The sequence below is a fragment of the Heterodontus francisci genome, chromosome 18 (genome assembly GCF_036365525.1).
Source record: "Heterodontus francisci isolate sHetFra1 chromosome 18, sHetFra1.hap1, whole genome shotgun sequence".
Lineage (NCBI taxonomy): Eukaryota > Metazoa > Chordata > Chondrichthyes > Heterodontiformes > Heterodontidae > Heterodontus > Heterodontus francisci.
In genome coordinates this window covers 54553592-54574435 of record NC_090388.1, presented here as the reverse complement: position 1 = coordinate 54574435, position 20844 = coordinate 54553592, and the positions used below count along the sequence as shown (strand labels likewise).

General features: G+C 44.0%; 1 protein-coding gene across 1 annotated transcript in view; it reads right to left on the bottom strand.

Moving 5' to 3' along the window:
• The window catches only part of cacna2d4a (calcium channel, voltage-dependent, alpha 2/delta subunit 4a), a 695670-nt gene that overhangs the window by 152124 nt on the left and 522702 nt on the right, over positions 1–20844 (bottom strand). Inside the window, 3 exon segments of the mRNA XM_068051265.1 lie at positions 10072–10134; positions 10247–10291; positions 19747–19761. Of these exon segments, the coding sequence (XP_067907366.1) occupies positions 10072–10134; positions 10247–10291; positions 19747–19761 (123 nt within the window).

Here is a 20844-nt window from a genome sequence, read left to right as displayed (position 1 = left end):
TGCTGGCCTTGCTAGCTACACCTGCATCCGGTGAATAAATGACCAAAAATATTGTCATAAATCTGAGACAGGAAATATAGTTATTTTTATTTTTGTACATGTCCCTATAGAGTTTTATCATGACTTGGAACAGTATACGGGAGTGTTCTCCAATCCTGTCAAAAAGACCAAGACTTCAGTGCATTCCAGCACACTCTCACCACAAGAACATGGCAGCTCATTTAAATTTAGTAACATGCTCCCTGTGAATTTTCACATGCACAGCAAGCTCTATGATAGCAGATGGGTGGGGCTGTAGAATGCAGCAATTCTAAAGGACTGCTGCTTCTTTCTTTTGCTGTTGTTGTGTCTGACTGCTGGGAAGAAGATGGTTGTACTGCGGTGCATGCAGTTTGAGTGTCAATACTGGGTTCCTGTGGTGAGTGAACACCAGAGATCTGTGGGGTGAGGACACCTGCCTTTTTATCTTTTGCCTGAACTTCTCTTCCTGTTCCTAAATCCATAAATGGCATTGCCAGGTCCAATAGAATATTCATGCAGAGTACCGTGGTTGGAATTCAGATTTGCAGTTGCTGGCAGCAATAATTTTTTTCCTACGTATGTGGCTACAGATTTGTGATTCGATTTTACAAAAAATCAACAGGAATAGTTGGAAAAAGTATAGTTAAATCATTAATATGGAAACAGCACTATGGAAAGTCACACAGGGCAACAAGTTACAAATCATCAAAAATTGTAAATTTCAGTTTTAAAAATCCAAACTCTGAAGAAAGCACCATAGAAACAGAGAAGCTTTCTATATGGCAAACAGCACTTAAAAAGTAATGGGAACATTTGGAATTCACTGTGGGACCTATTTGATATCATTTTCATTAAACTTAGTGGTGCAATGAGGCCTCCAAAAACCAGGAAGATTATTGAATTCCACTGATAACTGCATATTGGAGTGCGTCATGCAGGCCCCCACCTGCCAAGAATGAGGCACATTAATTTCACCACATGGACAGTAAATTTCAAATTGTTACTGGGAAGAAAAGAAGGCCTATTACAAGGGGTTGCCAAGCCCCTGGCTGGAAGGACATTTTTGCATATTAGCAGACAGTGTTGGAACAAAGGAGCTATCCCTGCTCCCAATACACAGAACAGACCTGGTCAAACCAGACAGTCATGTGACCACCTTGCTGGCCAACCTGGGGAGTTTTAAATTGTAGAGACTGTGTTTGAACTGGCAGAAAGCTCTCTGCTCCTGGATTGAAAAGACCTCCTCCCCTCCTGTCTGCTCCCATCTCTTTCTCACCAGCTTTGGAGTCCATTGAAGACACATGAACCCGAAGAGAGAAAAGTCTCCTACAGTGAACAAAGTTTAAGAAGAATACTGGGCCTCAACGAAAATCAAGAATTACCTACAAGCAAGAACTACCTACGAAAAGACTCTACAGTGAGCTTGAAGCACAGTAACGAGAAACTCTTCAGATATTGCCTCAAACCTCTCCACTTTATTTTTCTTCTGCTCTTTTCTGTCCCTATCTGCATGTGTGTATCGCGTATGCATGCTATCGTGGCTGTGTCGTGTATCCATAGGCGTTAACCGAATTAGAGTTCAAGTTTTAATAAATTTCACTGTTCTTCTTTAAACCTAAGAAAGCCTGTTTATGCTCATTTCTTTGCCTTATAATTGGAAAGCGGTGAACAAGGATTCACCAAGGGGAAGCTCAAAACACAGTCTGTTTAAAATTAAACCCTATTACAGTGTCCTCAGTACCTTGCTCTACGGCAGCGAGGCCTGGACAACGTACGTCAGGCAAGAGCGACGTCTCAATTCATTCTATCTTCGCTGCCTCTGGAAAATCCTTGGCATCAGGTGGCAGGACCGTATCTCCAACACAGAAGTCCTCGAGGCAGCCAACATCCCCAGCATATACACCCTACTAAGCCAGCGGCGCCTGAGATAGCTTGGCCACATGAAAGATGGCAGGATCCCCAAGGACACATCGTACAGCGAGCTCGTCACTGGTATCAGACCCACCGGCCATCCATGGCCCCACTTTAAAGACGTCTGCAAACGCGACATGAAGTCCTGTGACATTGATCACAAGTTGTGGGAGTCAGTTGCCAGCGATCGCAAGAGCTGGCGGGCAACCATAAAGGCGGGGCTAAAGCGTGGCGAGTCGAAGAGACTTAGCAGTTGGCAGGAAAAAAGACAGAAGCGCAAGGAGAGAGCCAACTGTGTAACAGCCCCGACAACCAATTTTATCTGCAGCACCTGTGGAAGAGTCTGTCACTCTAGAATTGGCCTTTATAGTCACTCCAGGCGCTGCTGCACAAACCACTGACCACTCCAGGTGCTTACCCATTGTCTCTCGAGACAAGGAGGCCAAAGAAGAAGAAGATTACAGTAAGACCAGGTGAAGGCTGAAAGGGACCCCTAGACACCTTTCTCACCTGGTCGTAACGAGTCTCTTACTTGTAATCTAACTGTGCAATCTACGAAGCTGTTAAGTTAAATTAAAGTCATTTCTCAATCCTTATATAAGAAATTTGGTTGTGATTTATGAATTATATGTACATAATATGAATATTTATAGGAAATATTTATAGGAAGATGGAATGCAATCAAGAATTACAAGCTTTTCTGTCAAAAATACATATGGAAATTAAACTATTTGTTATGTACAGTTACTGCACTGCTTTTTGAAAGAGTTATCTGCCATTTGTGAACATTTTGCCTGAAGAAGCTACTAATTCAGTTTATCACACTTTGCTGTATTACCATAGCAACCATCAATTAGATATTTCCCATTTTGTTACTGTAAAATTAGTGTGACTGAAAGCGTGAACGTTCAGGGAAAGTGATCTTAATTTACATGCTTTATGATATATGGAGATGAGGTGTGACCATGGTAACAGCTAATTTCTATTCAATTCCCATAAATGCTGCTGACCCAAAGGAAAATCTTTGAAAATGCAATTATTCTTGCTTAAAGCACTCTTCAGTTACTTTCCTCACACATGAGCACACAGACATGGTATCACTTTCAATAATATAACTATAACAGAGCTATTAACAGCAGAAATGCTAAGAAATTAATAAGGAAGCCAACAATGGTATATTTTTCTTTTTTTTTTAAACAAACTTATCTTCATGTGCCAGGACGTGAGAAACACTAAAGCTGGGATGTTTGTAGAATCTAATAGAATTACTAATAAAACGTGTGCAGGGGGTGAAGTATTTACATTATCAACTGCTTACTCCTTTCATACTCCAAAGTGGTTTTGCAAAATGACCAAATGTCTGTATTCTGGATTTTGTTTGTTCTGTTGTGGAGCAAGCTTGAAGCCTTGCAGACACCCATATATGCATATGTAATTTGTGTCAAGTTGCATTTGAGATTTGACAGTTCTGGCCATAAGCTTTCCTGAATGCCAGAAGGGAGTCCATATAAACCAACAATGGTAAACATGCACTGGTTCCTGTGGTTGCGGTCCTAATGACAGCCATCATTAGGAGTTAGGACATGGGCAGTAGAGTTTTTGATGACCTAAATGTACAGAGGGTAGTATGTGGGAGGACAACCAGGATATGTAAAAATCGTCAAGTCTGGAGGTAACAAAGGCATGAATGAAGGTTTCAGAAGCAGAAGAACTGAGGCAGGGGCAGAAGAAGGTGGTGTTACAGAGGTGGAAATAGGCAGTCTTAATGATAGCACAGATATGTAATTGTAAGCTCATCTTGTGGTCAATTAAGACACTGAGATTGCGAACAGTCTGGTTGAGCCTCAGACAGACGCCAGGGAGAGGGATGAAATGGGTGGCAAGGGAATGGAATTTGTGGCAGGAACTGAAGACAATGGTTTCAGTCTTATCAATATTTAATTGGAGGAAATTTCTGATCGTCCTGTACTGGATGTCAGATAAGCAGTCTGATAATTTAGAGTCAGTGGAGAAGTCGAAAGAGGTGGTGATGTCATCGGCATACATGTGGAAACCATCGTCATGTTTTCAGATGATGTCATCGAGGGGCCGCATGCGGATGAAAATAGAAGAAATACTCCATTATACCACAGAATACAATAGATAAAAAAATCTAGTCCTATTCTGTCATTTCTAGATTGTTACTGTTTTCAATATGAACTTTTTGGTCACAAAAATAATGGATAACAAGACCAGCATCTTCTACTTTGTACTATGCATTTTCTATTTAAGTTTAAGTACCAGGAAAGAGCATGATGAGAATCTTCACATTCTAATGGAGACGGCTAGAAGAGACGATCTAGTGTTTAATAGCAAAAAATGTGCTCTCAAAGTGAGCCATATTAATTTCTTTGGTTCAATCTATTCTAACGCTGGAATACTACCAGATCCCAGGAAAGTTGAGGATGTACAATCAATGCCTACTCCTCAAGATAAGGAAGATTTACAGAGGTGTTTGACTTCTTCGCACTATATATCTCGAATTTCTCTGAGAAAGCATCATTACTGCGTGAACTTCTCAAGAAAGATATGCCATTCTTGTGGCATGAAGATCGTCAGCACACGTTCGATTTATTGAAACAGTCATTTCTGCTAAAGCATTTTTACAATACTACAACCCAAGGAAAGAAACTACACTTGAAGTAGATGCTTGACAAACAGGTCTTGGAGCATGTCTGTTACAGGAAGGTAGACCAACTGCGTTCAGTTCTAAAAGATCATCGCCTGCACAGGCAAACTATTCACGCATAGAATGAGAAACATTGGCATTAGTATTTGGTATCACCAGATTCCATACATACCTATATGGCAAATGCTTTGTTGTCAAGATTGATCACAAGCCGTTAGCAATAATTTGGGAAAAAAACACTCATCAGCGTGCCACCTTGACTCCAACGATTGTTAATCAAAGTACAGGGGAACAATTGCAAGGTCCGATACAAACCGAAAAACCTCATAGTTATGTCTGATACATTGAACAGGCTACCCAACCCCAAGAAGACAGAAGATGTACTGCTGGATGTCCAAGTGCATGAAGTAGGTGTGGAACTAGAAGATGTGTACAATTTTGACCTAATGTGATTTGGACAGAACAAACATGAAGGGCTGCAAAGAGAGACTCCCACAGATCCTGTCCTCAGGGCATTGCGACAGCTCATCATCAGTGGATGGCCAGATACAATGTAAGAGGTTCTCATAGACCTCAGAACATTTTGGCCATATTGTGATGAATTAGGAATATCAAGTGGAGTCATTTTCAAGGGCAGATCAGTATTGGTACCAAAAGCGCTTCATCAAGATATCCTAACCCAAATACATCAAGGTCATATGGGCATTGAAAGATCAGATGACACTCATGTGAGACAGTTTATTAGCCAGCAATTAATAATGACATAGAACGAGCAGTGAGGATGTGTGATGCATGTCAGGAGCATCAGTCGAGTAAACACAGAGAGCTACTCCATCCTCATGATGTTCCATCACAGCCATGGTCAAGAATAACCACTGACTTATTTACTGTCAGAGGTGACGACTTCTGACTTATTTCCACCTACTTCTCCAAATTTCCTATCATTCATCAACTGAGGGATACATTAAGTTGGTAGCAAACACAATGAGTTCAATTTTCAATCTTTTTGGTTCCCCGGAGGAGACAATGTCGCATAACGGTCCACAGTACACAGGTAAGCCATTTCAGGACATATACACAAAGTGTGCTGTAAATCACATTACATTATCTCCACATAATCCAAAGTCAAATTGAATAGCAGAAAGGATGTTGCGGATGGTAAAGTCACTCAGCTTGAAATATAAGAGGACCAATCAAGACATTGAAATAGCAATAATAAATTAAAAGCAAAATACTGCAGATGCTGGAAATCTGAAATAAAAACAAGAAATGTTGGAAATACTCAGCAGGTCTGGCAGCATCTGTGGAGAGAGAAGCAGAGTTAACGTTTCAGGTGAATGACTCTTCTTCAGAACAGAGCTATGTTGCACTTATGAGCAATACCACTAGATACGGGATTACCATCCTCAGCAAAGATCATGTTTGGAAGGCAAGTCAGGACAACTCTTCCAAGTCATCATTTGATCAGATCATTATCAGTCCAAGATAAATTGTTGGGCAGACAAGAGAAAATGAAAATCACACATGACAAATATGCAGGCATGGAGTTGCCTCCTCTGCATGTAGGACAGAAAGTCAGAGTAATCCACCCACAAGAGAATACATGGTTTCCTGCGGAAGTGTCAAAATCTGTAATGAGTCACGGTCATACGAGGTAACCACCCCGAATGAAGTGATGCTGAGGAGGAATCGATGTCAACTAAGAGAGAGTCATCCAACAGCATCATACCTAACACAGCTGTAGCATCAAGAACATGTTCACATTCAAGTGGAGTTAAGGAAGATGACACAACACTCAAGTGCATGATAATTGTCAGTCTAGACCTACGAGTCAAGAGAAAAGAAATGACTATTCCGGATCTCAACAGAGTTTCACTGTTAGCAGATCAGGTTGAGTCAGCAGACCACCTGTATGTTTCAGAGACACTTGAATAATTAATGTGAGAGTCCATAAATGTGTAAGTGCTTTTCACAATTATCTTATTTCATTATGTACAGAGCTTATAACTTATGTAAGTTTTCTTTAAAGGAAAGGGGGGGTGTTGTGACATTGCTTTAATTGCTTTAATACTGATTAATATGCTACTGAATATATAAATAGTGTCAGGCAAACCCCCACCTGCCAAGACTGAGGCACACATTATTTCACCACATGAACATTAAAACTTTAAAAATTGCAATCTCTGACTGGAAAGACACTTCCATGGTAACAGACCATGTGGAAACAATGGAGACTCTGCAGTGGCTCTCCAATACACAGAAGTGGCCAGACTAATTTCAGTCACATGGCTAGCTGGCTGGGGCAGAGAAATTTGAGCCTTCAACAAAGGATGTGAAGAGACTGTTCTATCTAAGGAACTAGTCACATGACTAACCTGCTGAGCACCCTGGGAATTTTCTCAATTTGAACTCCCAAACAAAGGAAGTGTCAGGCAGAATGCTGAGTGCTCTCCTGGAACTAAGAACACCTCCTGCCTGCCTATCTCTCAGGCAACTGAAACCACTGAAGACTTGAAACGCAAAGAGAGAAAGGTTTGCAATCTGAACAAAGTTTTAAGAAGATTACTGGGCCCCAATGAAACACATGAATATAACTTCAGTCAAGGACTACAGCGAGCTCAAAAAACAGTAACAAGATATTGCCTCAAACTGTTCTACTTATCTCTTCTTCTACTCTTTTCTGTCCCTATCTTGTACCTTTATATCATGTGTGCAAGCTAGTGTGAGCACGTCGTATATACGCTGGCGTGAACCGTAGTAGAGTTAAGTCTAAGGTTTAATAAATTTCATCCTTCTGTTTTAAACCAAAGAAAGCCTCTTTGTGCTCAGTTATTTGCCTGATAATTGGAAACTGTGAAAACGGATTCACAAAAAGGGGAGCTCAAAACACATTGTGGTTAAAATTAAACCATGTTACAATAAGACCAGGTGAAGACAGCAAGAGACCCCCTAGACACATTGCTCACCTGGTCGTAACAATAGTTTAGTATACAACATCACAGGAAGTGATGCAACTTAATATGCCATACAGTAGTTGGAGCAGCGTTGGTCAGCAGGTAGCATGCGCATTGAAGAGCTCGCCTAGAATCCTGTTACTCTTCAATAAAGAAACCTTTGTTAGTTCACTAATTTTTTTTTTTATTCATTCATGGGAAGTGGGCGTCACTGGCTATGCCAGCATTTATTGCCCATCCCTAATTGCCCTTGAGAAGGTGGTGCTGAGCTGCCTTCCTGAACCGCTGCAGTCCATGTGAGGTAGGTACACCCACAGTGCTGTTAGGAAGGGAGTTCCAGGATTTTGACCCAGCGACAGTGAAGGAACGGCGATATAGTTCCAAGTCAGATGGTGTGTGACTTGGACGGGAACTTGCAGGTGGTGATGTTCCCATGCATTTGCTGCTCTTGTCCTTTGAGGTGCTAGAGGTCGCGGGTTTGGAAGGTGCTGTCTAAGGAGCCTTGGTGCGTTGCTGCAGTGCATCTTGTAGATGGAACACACTGCTGCCACTGTGCATCGGTGGTGGAGGGAGTGAATGTTTGTAGATGGTGTGCCAATCAAGCAGGCTGCTTTGTCCTGGATGGAGTCGAGCTTCTTGAGTGTTGTTGGAGCTGCACCCATCCAGGCAAGTGGAGAGTATTCCATCACACCCCTGACTTGTGCCTTGTAGATGGTGGACAGGATTTGGGGAGTCAAAAGGTGAGTTACTCGCCGCAGGATTCCTAGCCTCTGACCTGCTCTTGTAGCCACAGTATTTATATGGCTACTCCACTTCAGTTTCTAGTCAATGGTAACCCCTAGTACGTTGATAGTGGGGGATTCAGTGATGGTAATGCCATTGAATGTCATGGGGAGATGGTTAGATTCTCTCTTGTTAGAGATGGTCATTGCCTGGCCCTTGTGTGGCGCAAATGTTACTTGCCACTTATCAGCCCAAGCCTGGATATTGTCCACGTCCTGCTGCATTTCTACATGGACTGCTTCAGTATTTGAGGAGTCGTGAATGGTGCTGAACATTGTGCAATCATCAGCGAACATCCCCACTTCTGACCTTATGATTGAAGGAAGGTCTTTGATGAAGCAGCTGAAGATGGTTGGGCCTCGGACACTACCCTGAGGAACTCCTGCAGTGATGTCCTGGAGTTCAGATGATTGACCTCCAACAACCACAGCCATCTTCCTTTGTGCTAGGTATGACTCTAACCAGCAGGGAGTTTTTCCCCTGTTTCCCATTGACTCCAGTTTTGCTTGGGCTCCTTGATGCCATACTCTGTCAAATGCTGCCTTGATATCAATGGCAGTCACTCTCAGCTCACCTGTTGAGTTCAGCTCTTTTGTCCATGTTTGAACCAAGGCTGTAATGAGGTCAGGTGCTGAGTGGCCCTGTCGGAACCCAAGCTGGGTGTCACTGAGCAGATTATTGTTAAGCAAGTGCTGCTTGATGCCACTGTTGATGACACCTTCCATCACTTTACTGATGATTGAGAGTAGACTGATGGGGTGGTAATTGGCCGGGTTGGATTTGTCCTGCTTTTTGTGTACAGGAGATACCTGAGCAATTTTCCACATTGCCGGGTAGATGCCAGTGTTGTAGCTGTACTGGAACAGCTTGGCTAGGGGCGCGGCACGTTCTGGGGCACAGGTCTTCAGTACTATTGCCGGAATATTGTCAGGGCCCATAGCCTTTGCAGTATCCAGTGCCTTCAGTCGTTTCTTGATATCACGTCGAGTGAATCGAATTGGCTGAATTATTGTTATCTATTTGGTACATTTGTGTTAAGAGCCAAAAGCACAATAGGTATCATTATACTAATTATTCTCAACAGTGAAAACTAACAGAATGTTCTTTTTAAGACTGAAACTAACACTGTACTCATGTCACAGTTAGTAGTACTTTGAGTGGCAACTTTTCCGAGGCCCTGCGCTGCTGGTGGAAGCTTGCACACAGCCAAGGCACATGGGAAAATCTCGGACTAACTGCTTGTTATTTTCCATCTATTGAAATATTCACAAAACAGCCTGTTTTACTCATCCCTGGCATCATCCTGATAAACATCCTTTGTACCCTCTGCAAGACCTTGATTGATATCCTTCCTAAAGTGGGTGCCCAGAATTCTACACTATACTCCAGCTGAGGCCTAACTAGTGTTTTGTAAAGGGTATGATTAAAACAATCTGCTCCGCTCTCATGCTCTGTTTATATTGTGGAATCACTTATACTGGAGATTGTAACCCTTTGTTATGGTGCTGCCATGTAGAAATACTAACCCTTAATTCCCTGAAAAAATTGACTGAAGGGATGGATATCTCATCAGCCAAATCCTTCCCTATCAATCCCTTCCATGCAGAATATCTCCTCAGCATTCTCTAGCATGCCCGTTTCTTCATATATCCAGCTCTTCAACCCAACTACACTGTGATCCTCTCACCATGCTCAACCCATATACCCTCTCCTCCATTTTAACAGAACACTTACCTCTTCCTCTTTCTTGGAGATCAGAATGAATCCATTGTTATCCATTAAGAAACAATTCAAAGCCTGCATAATAGATTAAAAGCTTTAGTTTATTTGAAATGTTTTTAGTAATTTCTCTGTAATTCATTGAAATAGTTTTTTTTCCAGCTCAACATATGGATTACTGGATACTCACATCATCTTCACAACTGATGGGACATCTCCCTTCTATATTGCTGCACTGGAAAATGAGAAGTGAAAATCTAAGATGGCAGAGCATTGCATCTAAGTTCTATTGAAAGGCACACTTTTCATGAAACGCGTTTAGCAAATATTTGCCTTTTTGTTTATAGACATGGTGTAAATTGTATTAAAATCCCTGATTAGCCATCTTGCTCATGGCATTAATGAAACAAAAATGAGACATGACTCTTTCGCTCTCCAAATAGATTGACAAGATTTATCTTTGCTTGCCATTATCAACAATCTTCAATGACTTGCCTGCAGTCAAAGTGCCCCTCCCCTTTAAGAGGTGCACTGCCCCATTAAGCAAGCTGCCAATGAACAGCACAAGTAGAGCTGGAAGCCAACCTATTTCATTTAAATTAATCAAGGGGACCAATTTCGTGGATTAGTTGTGTCCATGTCATTGAGCACCAGAAAGCAGTCTTAAGTCAAATTCTGCCCCTTTATGCGTAAACATTATTTTTAACTACAGCCATTGAATAATTATTTTTTTTATCCCACTTTCTCCATTACATTTCTTGGACTATATGAATCTCCCATCATATGTTTCGGCCTGGATTTTAGCCTGGAGGCAAGTTCTGTGCAGAGGGATCAGTTATGAGGGTGGGAAACCTGGAATAATGGTTTTCCTGAATGTCCTGCAGAATTTAACTGCAGGGCTGCTTTAATTTTTTTTGTGTGGTGTTCCCATTCTCAGGCAGCCTGTTGGACAGGCTGGAGGCCATTTGGACAGGAAGCCTTCTTAGAGGGCTGAAGTCTACAACAGTGGGTAGGTATATTGGGAGAGTGAGAGAAATCACGGGCAGGGAGGAAGTCCACCACTCCTCTTGACTACATGGATTTTAGCAAGGTTTTTGACAAGGTCCCTCATGGCAGACTGGTTAAAAAAAAAATCCCATGGGATCCAGGGAAATGCAACAAGGTGGATACAAAATTGGCTCAGTGGTTGGAAACAAAGGGTAATTGTTGACAGTTGTCTTAGCGACTGGAGGGGTTTCCATTGGCGTTCTGGAGGGCTCAGTATTGGGTCCCTTGATTTTTGTGATGTATATTAATGATTTGGATGTAAATGTAGGGGGCATGATCAAGAGGTTTGCGAATGACACAAAGATTGGCCGTGTGGTCGATAGTGAGGAGGATAGCTGTAGGCTGCAAGAAGATATTGATGGTCTGGTCAGGTGGACAGAAAAGTGGCAAATGGAATTCAACCCAGAGAAGTGTGAGGTGATGCATTTGGGTAGGTCAAACAAAGCAAAGGAATACACGATTAATGGGAAAATACTGAAAAGTGTAGAGTAAGTAAGGGACCTTGGAGTGAATGTCCACAGATCCCTGAAGGTAGCAGGACAGGTCGAAAAGGTGATTAAGAAGGCATATGGAATCCTTTCCTTTATTAGCCGAGGTATAGAATAGAAGAGCAGGGAGGTTATGCTGGAACTGTATAACTCATTGAGTACTGTGTGCCGTTCTGGTCACCTCATAACAGCAAGGATGTAATTGCACTAGCGAGGATACAAAGGAGATTTATGAGGATGTTGCCAACACTGAAAAAATGCAGCTATGAGGAAAGATTGGATTGGCTTGGGTTGTTCTCCTTGGAACAGAGAAGGCTGAGGGGAGATCTGATTGAAATGTACAAAATTTTGAGGGGCCTGGATAGAGTGGAGGTGAAGGGTCTATTCACCTTAGCAGTGGGGTCAGTGATGAGGGGGCACAGATTTAAAGTGATTGTTAGAAAGATTAGAGGGGAGATGAGGAAAGCGTTTTTCACGCAGAGGGTGGTGATGGTCTGGAACTCTCTGCCTGACAGGGTGGTTGAGGGAGAGACCCTCAACTCATTCAAAAGAAACCTGGATATGCACCTCAAGTGCCGTAAGCTGCAGGGCTACGTACAGACCAAATGCTGGAAGATGGGATTAGAATAGGTGGATCGTTTTTCGGCCGGCACAGACATGATAGGCCAAGTGGCCTCTTTCTGTGCCTTAAACCTTCTATTATTCTATGACTCCTGCACTGTTGTGAAATGATCAGACTGCTTATCTGATATCCAGTACTGGATGAGCAGAAATTGGGAAGACTAAAGCCACTGTTTTTGGTACCTGCTCCAAAATCCATTCCCTCATTACTGACTCCATCCCTCTTCCTGGCAACAGTCTGAGATTAAACTCATCTGTTCGTACCTTGGTGTCACATTTGAGCCCAAGATGAGTTTACGACCTCATATTCATGACATCTCTAAAACTGTCTATTTCCATCTCCGTAACATTGCCCAACTTTGTCTCAGCTCTTCTGCTGCTGAAACCCTCATTCATGCCTTTATTACCTCTAGACTTGACTATTCCAATGCACTCCCGGCTAGACTCCTACATTCTACTCTCCGTAAACCTGAGGTCATCTAAAACTCTGCTGCCTGTGTCTGAACTTTTAACAAGTCCCGTTCGCCTATCACCCTGTGCTGCCTGACCTAGAAGCAATGTCTTGATTTTAAAATTCTCATCCTTGCTTTCAAATCCTTCCATGGCCTCGCCCCTCCCCATCTTTGTAATCTCCTCCATCCCCACAACCCCCCGAATTATCTGCACCCCTTTAATTCTTGCATCCCTGATTTTAATCGCTCCACTATTGGAAACTATGTCTTCAGTTAGTTCCCAAGCTCTGGAATACCTTCCCTATACCTCTCTGCCTCTCCACCTCGCGTTCCTCCTTAAAACCTACCTCTTTGACCAAACTTTTGGTCATCTGACCTAATATCTCCTTTTGTGGCTCCATGTCATACTTTGCTCCTGTAAAGCACCTTGGAACGTTTTATTTTGTTAAAGGTGCTAGGTTGGCCTCAGCTGGAGTACTGCATCTAATTCTGGGTGCCTCGCTTTAGGAAGGATGTGAAGACGATAGAGAGGGTGCAGAAAAGATTTATGAGAATGATTCCAGGGATGAGGAACTTCAGTTATGAAGATAGATTGGGGAAGTTAGGACTGTTTTCCTTGGAGAAGGGAAGGTTGAGAGTTGATTTGATCGAGGTATTCAAAATCATGAGGGGTCAGGATAGAGTAGATGGAGAGAAACTGTTACCACTTGGGAAAGGATCGATAACGAGAGGGCACAGATTTAAAGTACTGGGTAAAAGAAGCAAAAGCGACATGAGGGGAAACTTTTTCACGCAGCATGTGGTTAAGGTTTCGAATGCGCTGCCTGAGAGTGTGGTGGAAGCAGGTTTAATCGAGGCATTCAAAAGGAATTAGACACTTATATGAAAAGGAAGAATGTGCAGGGTTATGGGGAGAAGGGGGAATGGTATAGGTGAAATGCTGATTGGGAGAAATGCTGATTGGCTGAATGGCCTCCTTCTGCACTGTAACAATTCCGTGATATAAATATGTTACTGTTGTTATTGCTAATTGTGCAGTGGGGGATCCCATGATGGTTTGGGAGTTCCCAATTGTGGAGGCAGTCAGATGATGATCTAGAGGTTTCAATCACGGGGTTAGGGTCCCATTGCGGTCCTGTGGGTCCCAATAGTGGCGCGGGGGGGTCTGATTATGGTCTGGTGGGAGGACCCTGATAATGGAGACCAGGGCGAGGGGCAGTTCCATGGTGGTCTAGTGATCCCAATCATGGTGGGGGGGGGGGCGCGGTGAGGAGTGGGGTTTATTTGAATGTGGTTTTGGGTTCCCATTGTGCAGGAAGTCCCGTGGTGCTCTGGAGAGTCCCGATTGTGGGAGGAGGATCCCATCATGATCCCACTGGTGCCAGTGATGGGGCAAAGGGTCCAAATGTTGTCCAGGGGTTGGGTGTAGGGGGTTACAGATTGTGTGGTGAGGGTCTTATGGTGGTACGGAGGCATTGTTATTGCGAAGGAAATGTCCCATGGTGATAAGAGTGGCCGACAATTGCGTGGAGTAACCAAATGTGGTCCATGGTGGGGTTCCTGAATGTGGGGGAGAGTGTAAGGATGGTCAGGGGAGTCCTGATCATGGAGGAGGGTCCCATTGAGGTCTGGGGTTCCCTGATTGCAGGTAGAGGGTCATATCATGGTCTAGGGGTCCCGATCATGGTGGGAGATGTGGGGGTCGGAGAAGGTCTGGTGGTGGTTGTGGGGGGGAGCAGACAGATTGCTGGTGGCAGTAGGGGATTTACTGGCAAGCTTGTTGGTTCCGGAAGAAGCACTCCTTCTCCTCTGGACCTCAAGCGATACTGCAAAGGCACTTAGCTCATGGATTCAACCCTTCTCGCCTTCTTTAGGCAGCTGAGTTTCCCAACTTCTATATTTCCAAACCAGTTGAAACAAGTTAGAAATGTCAATTGGTCTTAACTGGTCTTTTCTGGTCTCAACTGCAAGTAAGAGCTCTCTGCTGGTGTTGTCTGCATACAGCTGGGATAACTGGCAATCTTAACTGGTAACCATTTGGTATTTCCAGTTGCCCAGTCAACTTTAACTGGAACTATCTGAGCTCATCTGGTACCAGTTGGCTTGCTGACTTGTTCATCTGGAACTAATTGGTCAGCAAAGTGGAACCAGTTGGAATTAAGTGCAGCTTCAATTTAGTTGCTTCAACTGTAACCAGTTGGCAGACAGAATCTTTGAACTGGAATCCAACTGGAATGACTTAATCAAACCAGTAAGACTGCCTGCAGCTTAAAAAAATACCCCTGTGTCTCTGTCTCTGCCTGTGTGTTCTTTGGTTCTCAGGACCCTGCTTTAGTATCTTTCTTTTGGGCTTCCTAGGTGATATCCATTGAATTGGACTGTATTCTGCATCGCTGCACCTAGCTCTGTGAGAAGGTATAAAATATGTTTAAATTCGTGTTCTAGGTGTAAGTATATTTAAATTCATATTTTGATTGGAAAGACTGTAAAATATGCTTAAAGTCATTCGTTTTTTTTATTCATTCATGGGATGTGGCTGTCACTGGCTATGCCAGCATTTATTGCCCATCCCTAATTGCCCTTGAGAAAGTGGTGGTGAGCTGCCTTCTTGAACCCTGCAATCCTTGGGGTGTAGGTACACCTACAGTGCTGTTAGGAAGGGAGTTCCAGAATTTTGACCCAGCGACATTGAAGGAACGGCAATATAGTTCCAAGTCAGGGTGGTGTGTGGCTTGGAGGGGAACTTGCAGATGGTGGTGTTCCCATGTATCTGCTGCCCTTGTCCTTCTAGGTGGTAGAGGTCATGGGTTTGGAAGGTGCTATCAAAGGAGCCTTGGTGCGTTGCTGCAGTGCATCTTGTAGATGGTACACACTGCTGCCACTGTGCGTTGGTGGTGGTGGGAGTGAATGTTTGTAGATGGGGTGCCAATCAAGCAGGCTGATTTGTCCTGGATGGTGTCGAGCTTCTTGAGTGTTGTTGGAGCTGCACCCATCCAGGCAAGTGGAGAATATTCCATCACACTCCTGACTTGTGCCTTGTAGATGGTGGACAGGCTTTGGGGAGTCAGCAGGTGAGTTACTCGCCGCAGGATTCCTAGCCTCTGACCTGCTCTTGTAGCCATGGTATTTATATGGCTACTCCAGTTCAGTTTCTGGTCAATGGTAGGCCCGAGGATGTTGATAGTGGGGGATTCAGCGATGGTAATGCCATTGAATGTCCAGGGGAGATGGTTAGATTCTCTCTTGTTGGAGATGGTCATTGCCCGGAACTTGTGTGGCCCGAATGTTACTTGCCACTTATCAACCCCAGCCTGGATATTGTCCAAGTCTTGCTGCAAGTGTTGTAGCTGTACTGGAAAGGTTTGGCTAGGGGTGTGGCTAGTTCTGGAGAACAAGTCTTCAGTACTATTGCTGGAATGTTGTCAGGGCCCATAGTCTTTGCAGTATCCAGTGCCTTCAGCCATTTCCTGAGATCACGTGGAGTGAATAGGATTGGCTGAACACTGGCATCGGTGATGCTGGGGGCCTCAGGAGGAGGCCGAAACGGATTATCAACTCGGCACTTCTGGCTGAAGATGGATTGAAATGCTTCAGCCTTGTCTTTTGCACTGATATGCTGGGCTCTCCCATTGTTGAGGATGGGGATATTTGTGGAGCTTTCCTTTAGGACTCGGCCAGCTCGGTCAGTAGTGGTGCTACCGAGCACATTGAAATCCCCTACCCAGAGTACATTCTGTGCCTTTGCTATGCTCAGTCCTTCTTCCAATTGGTGTTCAACATGGAGGAATACTGATTCATTAGCCGGCGGGGGGTGGTAGGTAGTAATCAGCAGGTGGTTTCGTTGCCTATGTTTGACCTGTGCCCAGAGTCAATGTTGAGGACTCCCATGGCAACTCCCTCCCACCTGTATACCAGTGAGACAGGACATACCCAGGGATAGTGATGGTGGTGTTAGGGCCATTGTCTGTAAGGTATGATTCTGTGAGTATGACTACGTCAGGCTGTTGCTCGACTAGTCTGTGGGACAGCTCACCCAACTTTGGCACCCCAGATGTTAGCAAGGAGGACTTTGCAGGGTTGACAGTGCTGGCTTTACAGTTGTCGTTTCCAGTGCCGAGGTTGATGCCAGGTGGTCCATCCAGTTTCATTCCTTTTCTTACAATTTGTAGTGGTTTAATACAACTGAGTGGCTTGCTCAGCCATTTCAGAGAGCATGTGAGAGTCAACCACATTGCTGTGGGTTTAGAGGCACGAGTCACATGTAGGCCAGACCAGGTAAGATTGACAGACTTCCTTTCCTAAAGGACATTAGTGAACCAGGTGGGTTTTTACAACAATTGACAATGGTTTCATGGTTGCCATTAAACTAGCTTTTTTTAGTTCCAGATTTATTAATTGAATTCAAATTTTACCATCTGCCATAGTGGGATTCAAACCCTTGTCCCCAGAGCATTAGCCTAGGCACCTGGATTACTAGTCTAGTGACATTACCACTACGCCACCCTCTCCCCTTATGAAAAAGGTTTTTTGTATTAGTTTTTAAAGATGTTGTTTTATGAAAGTTCTGTTGCAAGACAGTGGCATTAAGTCTGGGGTGAGACAGGAGAAGCCAATCAGGTTAGGAGAAAAGTATCAATTGTTATAAGGGCAGGATAGGCAAGATGCACAGAATTTGTAATTTAGCACAAAGCAGCTCTGAAAAAAAGATACAACAGCAGGATCCTAAGAGACACAGAACAGGCAGAGACAGAGACATAGCAAGAACCACAGAAGAAAACTCGCACAGGAGAAGAAGCCAGAGCAGAAGAATACATTAGGGAAGGACCAAAGACAACATCACCTGCATCCAGGCAGCTATGAGGAGCAAGGATCAGAAAGTGCCTTGTCTACTATTGCGGATTGTTAAGTATTTTCTTTAAGCATTTATTCTGTTGACTTGTTGCACCAAAACTATTGTCTGAATGTAATTAATGTGCAAGTTTTGTATTTTGATTCCAGCTGTCATTTAATATTTTTGCACTTTAACTGCTGTGTTATCTTATTTCTTGATTTCTGCACTGTGTTTAATTTGATTTTTGCTATTTTACTGAGGTTTGTGTTTTTCTGCGTCACAATAAAATTTGAAACAAACAGCACAGTCAAGAGTGCTTTTAGCTTCACTGCATGATCACAGCATATATCACATAGGTAATTTTCACTTGTTAGTGGTACTTACGCTTTTCACAAGTTTATACTCTGATCTCAAATGGGACAAGTTGAGCCAGAAACCAGTCTAACTGATCACAACTGAAAGCAATATAATTTTCAACTAGAACCAGGTTCACTGGCCTCAACTGGAGATAATATAATTTTCAACAGGAACCAAGATTCCCTGGTCTCAACTGGAGCCAATATTTTTTTTTCAACAGGAACAAGTACAATTGGTCAAATGGAATCAGTACAACTGGTCCAGTTGTCCAAATTTCCATGGTCAACTGGTTCAAGTTCAAGTGAACCAGTTACAACTGGTTTGGATTTATGGGTAAAGCCTGGGAAACCCAGCCACCTGTGGTTAAAAATAAAATGACTGTTAAAATGAAGGCATGCAGCCTCATTCTAATATTTAAATGACCAACTACTTCCTGTGAGTGGGTTGGTCACCTGACCCTCATCCCACCTCTGTCAAAACCGTAACTGGCTGCATTTGAGAAGAGTTCTGTTCCTGTTCCAGGATTTTTGCATTTTAACTTCTGACCCCAACCCACCCATTTTTGGGAGTTAAGTTTCAGCCCTTAGTGTAGCACCGCATTGTTGTATATTTTTAGTGAAAAAGGAAATTAATTGAACAATTGGAATTTATAAAATTGTGGTGAAATATTCCTGGGAAAGGGAACGCGGAGATACACAGTACAAGTAATCTGCTTTGTAAAAAAAAACTGTGGCCAGAATTTTTTGTTGGGCGGAGGGGGCTCCATCCACCGGCCCAAAAGATGGTGGTGAGCATGCCTCCGCTGGACCTGGGGAGCCAGACCAGATTTTACCTAGGCCCTTAATTGGTCTTGGGTGGGATTTCCACCTCCTTGAGGCAGGAAGTCCCACCTAATGGAGCTGCAGGCCAATCAGCGGGCCGGCAGCTCTTAGTCCCTGCAGCGCCACTGGGAGCGGTGGCCACTGCTGGGATTACACCCAGCCATCGAAGGCAGATGAAGGACGTCCACGGAACAAATGTTAGTTTTTTAGGGCCTCGCTAGGGACAATCGGTCGGGCCCCGGCGAGGCAAGGGGGATTGGTTAGGGAGACGGGGGGGGGAGTGTTGTGCGTTGGGGGCAGTTGGGGCTTCGGGGGCAGCCCTCCAGGGGGTACAAGGTGCCTGATCAGGAGGGTGCCCCCCCACCCCGAGCTCGCAAGAAGGCCGCCTGGTTTCACCTGGTTATTTTTGAGGCCTCAGCCGCCCGCCAGCCAAGCGTAAAATACCATGGCGGAGGCCCTTAAGTGCCAGTTAATTCCCCGCGTAACTTTGCAATGGGGATGGGAAGGGGTCAGGAACGGCTCCCCCCACTCAATTTTATGCCCCCCCCCAACCCGCAGCCATCAGCCAGCTTGTTTGGGGGGTGTAAAATTCTGGCCTCTAGTTAACAAAATTAAATAAATTAGAATTAAAGTAAAAAAAGTCATTTGTTCACCTATTTTTTATTTTCATTTAGAATTAGTTAATTTCACAGAATCACAGAACTATTACAGCACAGAAGGAGGTCTTTTGGACCATCGTGTCTGTACCGCTCTCCAAATGAGCAACCCAAATTATTCCCCACCTCAAATCGCCTGCTACACTAAAGACGGTGAAACACTCTGGGTTGTAAAGCTGTTTGGTGATTGGATAGTAAGAGATGTAATTCTGGCAAGTCGAAACAAATTTGGTATATATACTTTTTAAGATGTCAATAATATATCAGTAGCCCTGCACCCTCTAATTGGCTCTTTTCAAGGTCTCTCAGATGCAACTTTCTCCTGTCTGAGCTTCCTTGATATTGATCAACAATACAGGAGATGTGCAGCATTAGCTGTCTCTGGCTGTACTTGTCCCACCAAAACTGTTTACTTACATCAGTATCATTGGGCTGCAAAGGGCAAAATGCAAGGCAGCATGCAAGAAGAAGAAAACAAGCTAAGCTAGTTTATAAACATCAGGGCAAATACACCAGTATACTTCAATATAAATCAGCATACTCTGTGACACCAACATCCCTGATCATACACAAATATACACCAATGTACTTCTCTGCACACCAATAAGTGTCAACACAAACCAACACAACCCAGCACATCTCAACACACTTGATCATACAACATTCATTAACATCCATCAGTTACAACACACACCAGCAGCTAACATTCCTCAATAAGCACCAACATATCCTCCCATGCATACTTATGGGGGATAATTTTACCAGGCTGGAGGAGGCAGTTTGGAGGTGGGAGTTGTGGGGGGGCTGGGGAGGTGGGAAAATTGCAAAAAATGCCGTCAGGCTGGTGTCCCAATGAGCTAGCTTCTCCTTCCAACTTTGCCAGGGATGGGTTGGGATTGAAGTTAGGAAACCCTGTGGCTGAGGCAGGAAGGCAATTAAAGTAATTGAACAGGCAATTAACAGCAGCACAGTCCCACACTGTATCTCCAACCTGGCAGGTTAGAGAAGACGACATTAAAGCGGGAAGGACTTCCTCAGTGAAACCGACCAACTGTGAAGGCTTTGATCAGTTACACTGAAGGCTGTAGACATGGTCAGGTGAGAGGCTGTCTTGCAAAGCACTCCATCTATTCACTCCAACTGCCTGGAAGGCACTTCTCCTGACCAGCACTTCACCCACCTTCAGCTGCATTTCCCTGTGGCCAGTCTTCAGAGTGGCATGGGAGCAGCCACATCCACCTCCTCTGCTGAGGGTCCAGGACATGGGGCTTACCACTGCTACAAGGTCCATCTGAAGAAAGAGCAACACCAGCAATAACAGCAGCTGCCTTCTCCACAGCCACATGTCCCTCCAGAGGGCAGATGGGATGACCAGAGATACAGCTGGAAGGAGGTGAGACCCCTAACAGAGGGTCTACAGGAAGAGGACAGCTACCTTGACATGTGCGATCACCAGTGCCTCAGGAGGCTCAGGATCTCACGGCAAGTCACCGCTGACATCTTCATCCTCATGGT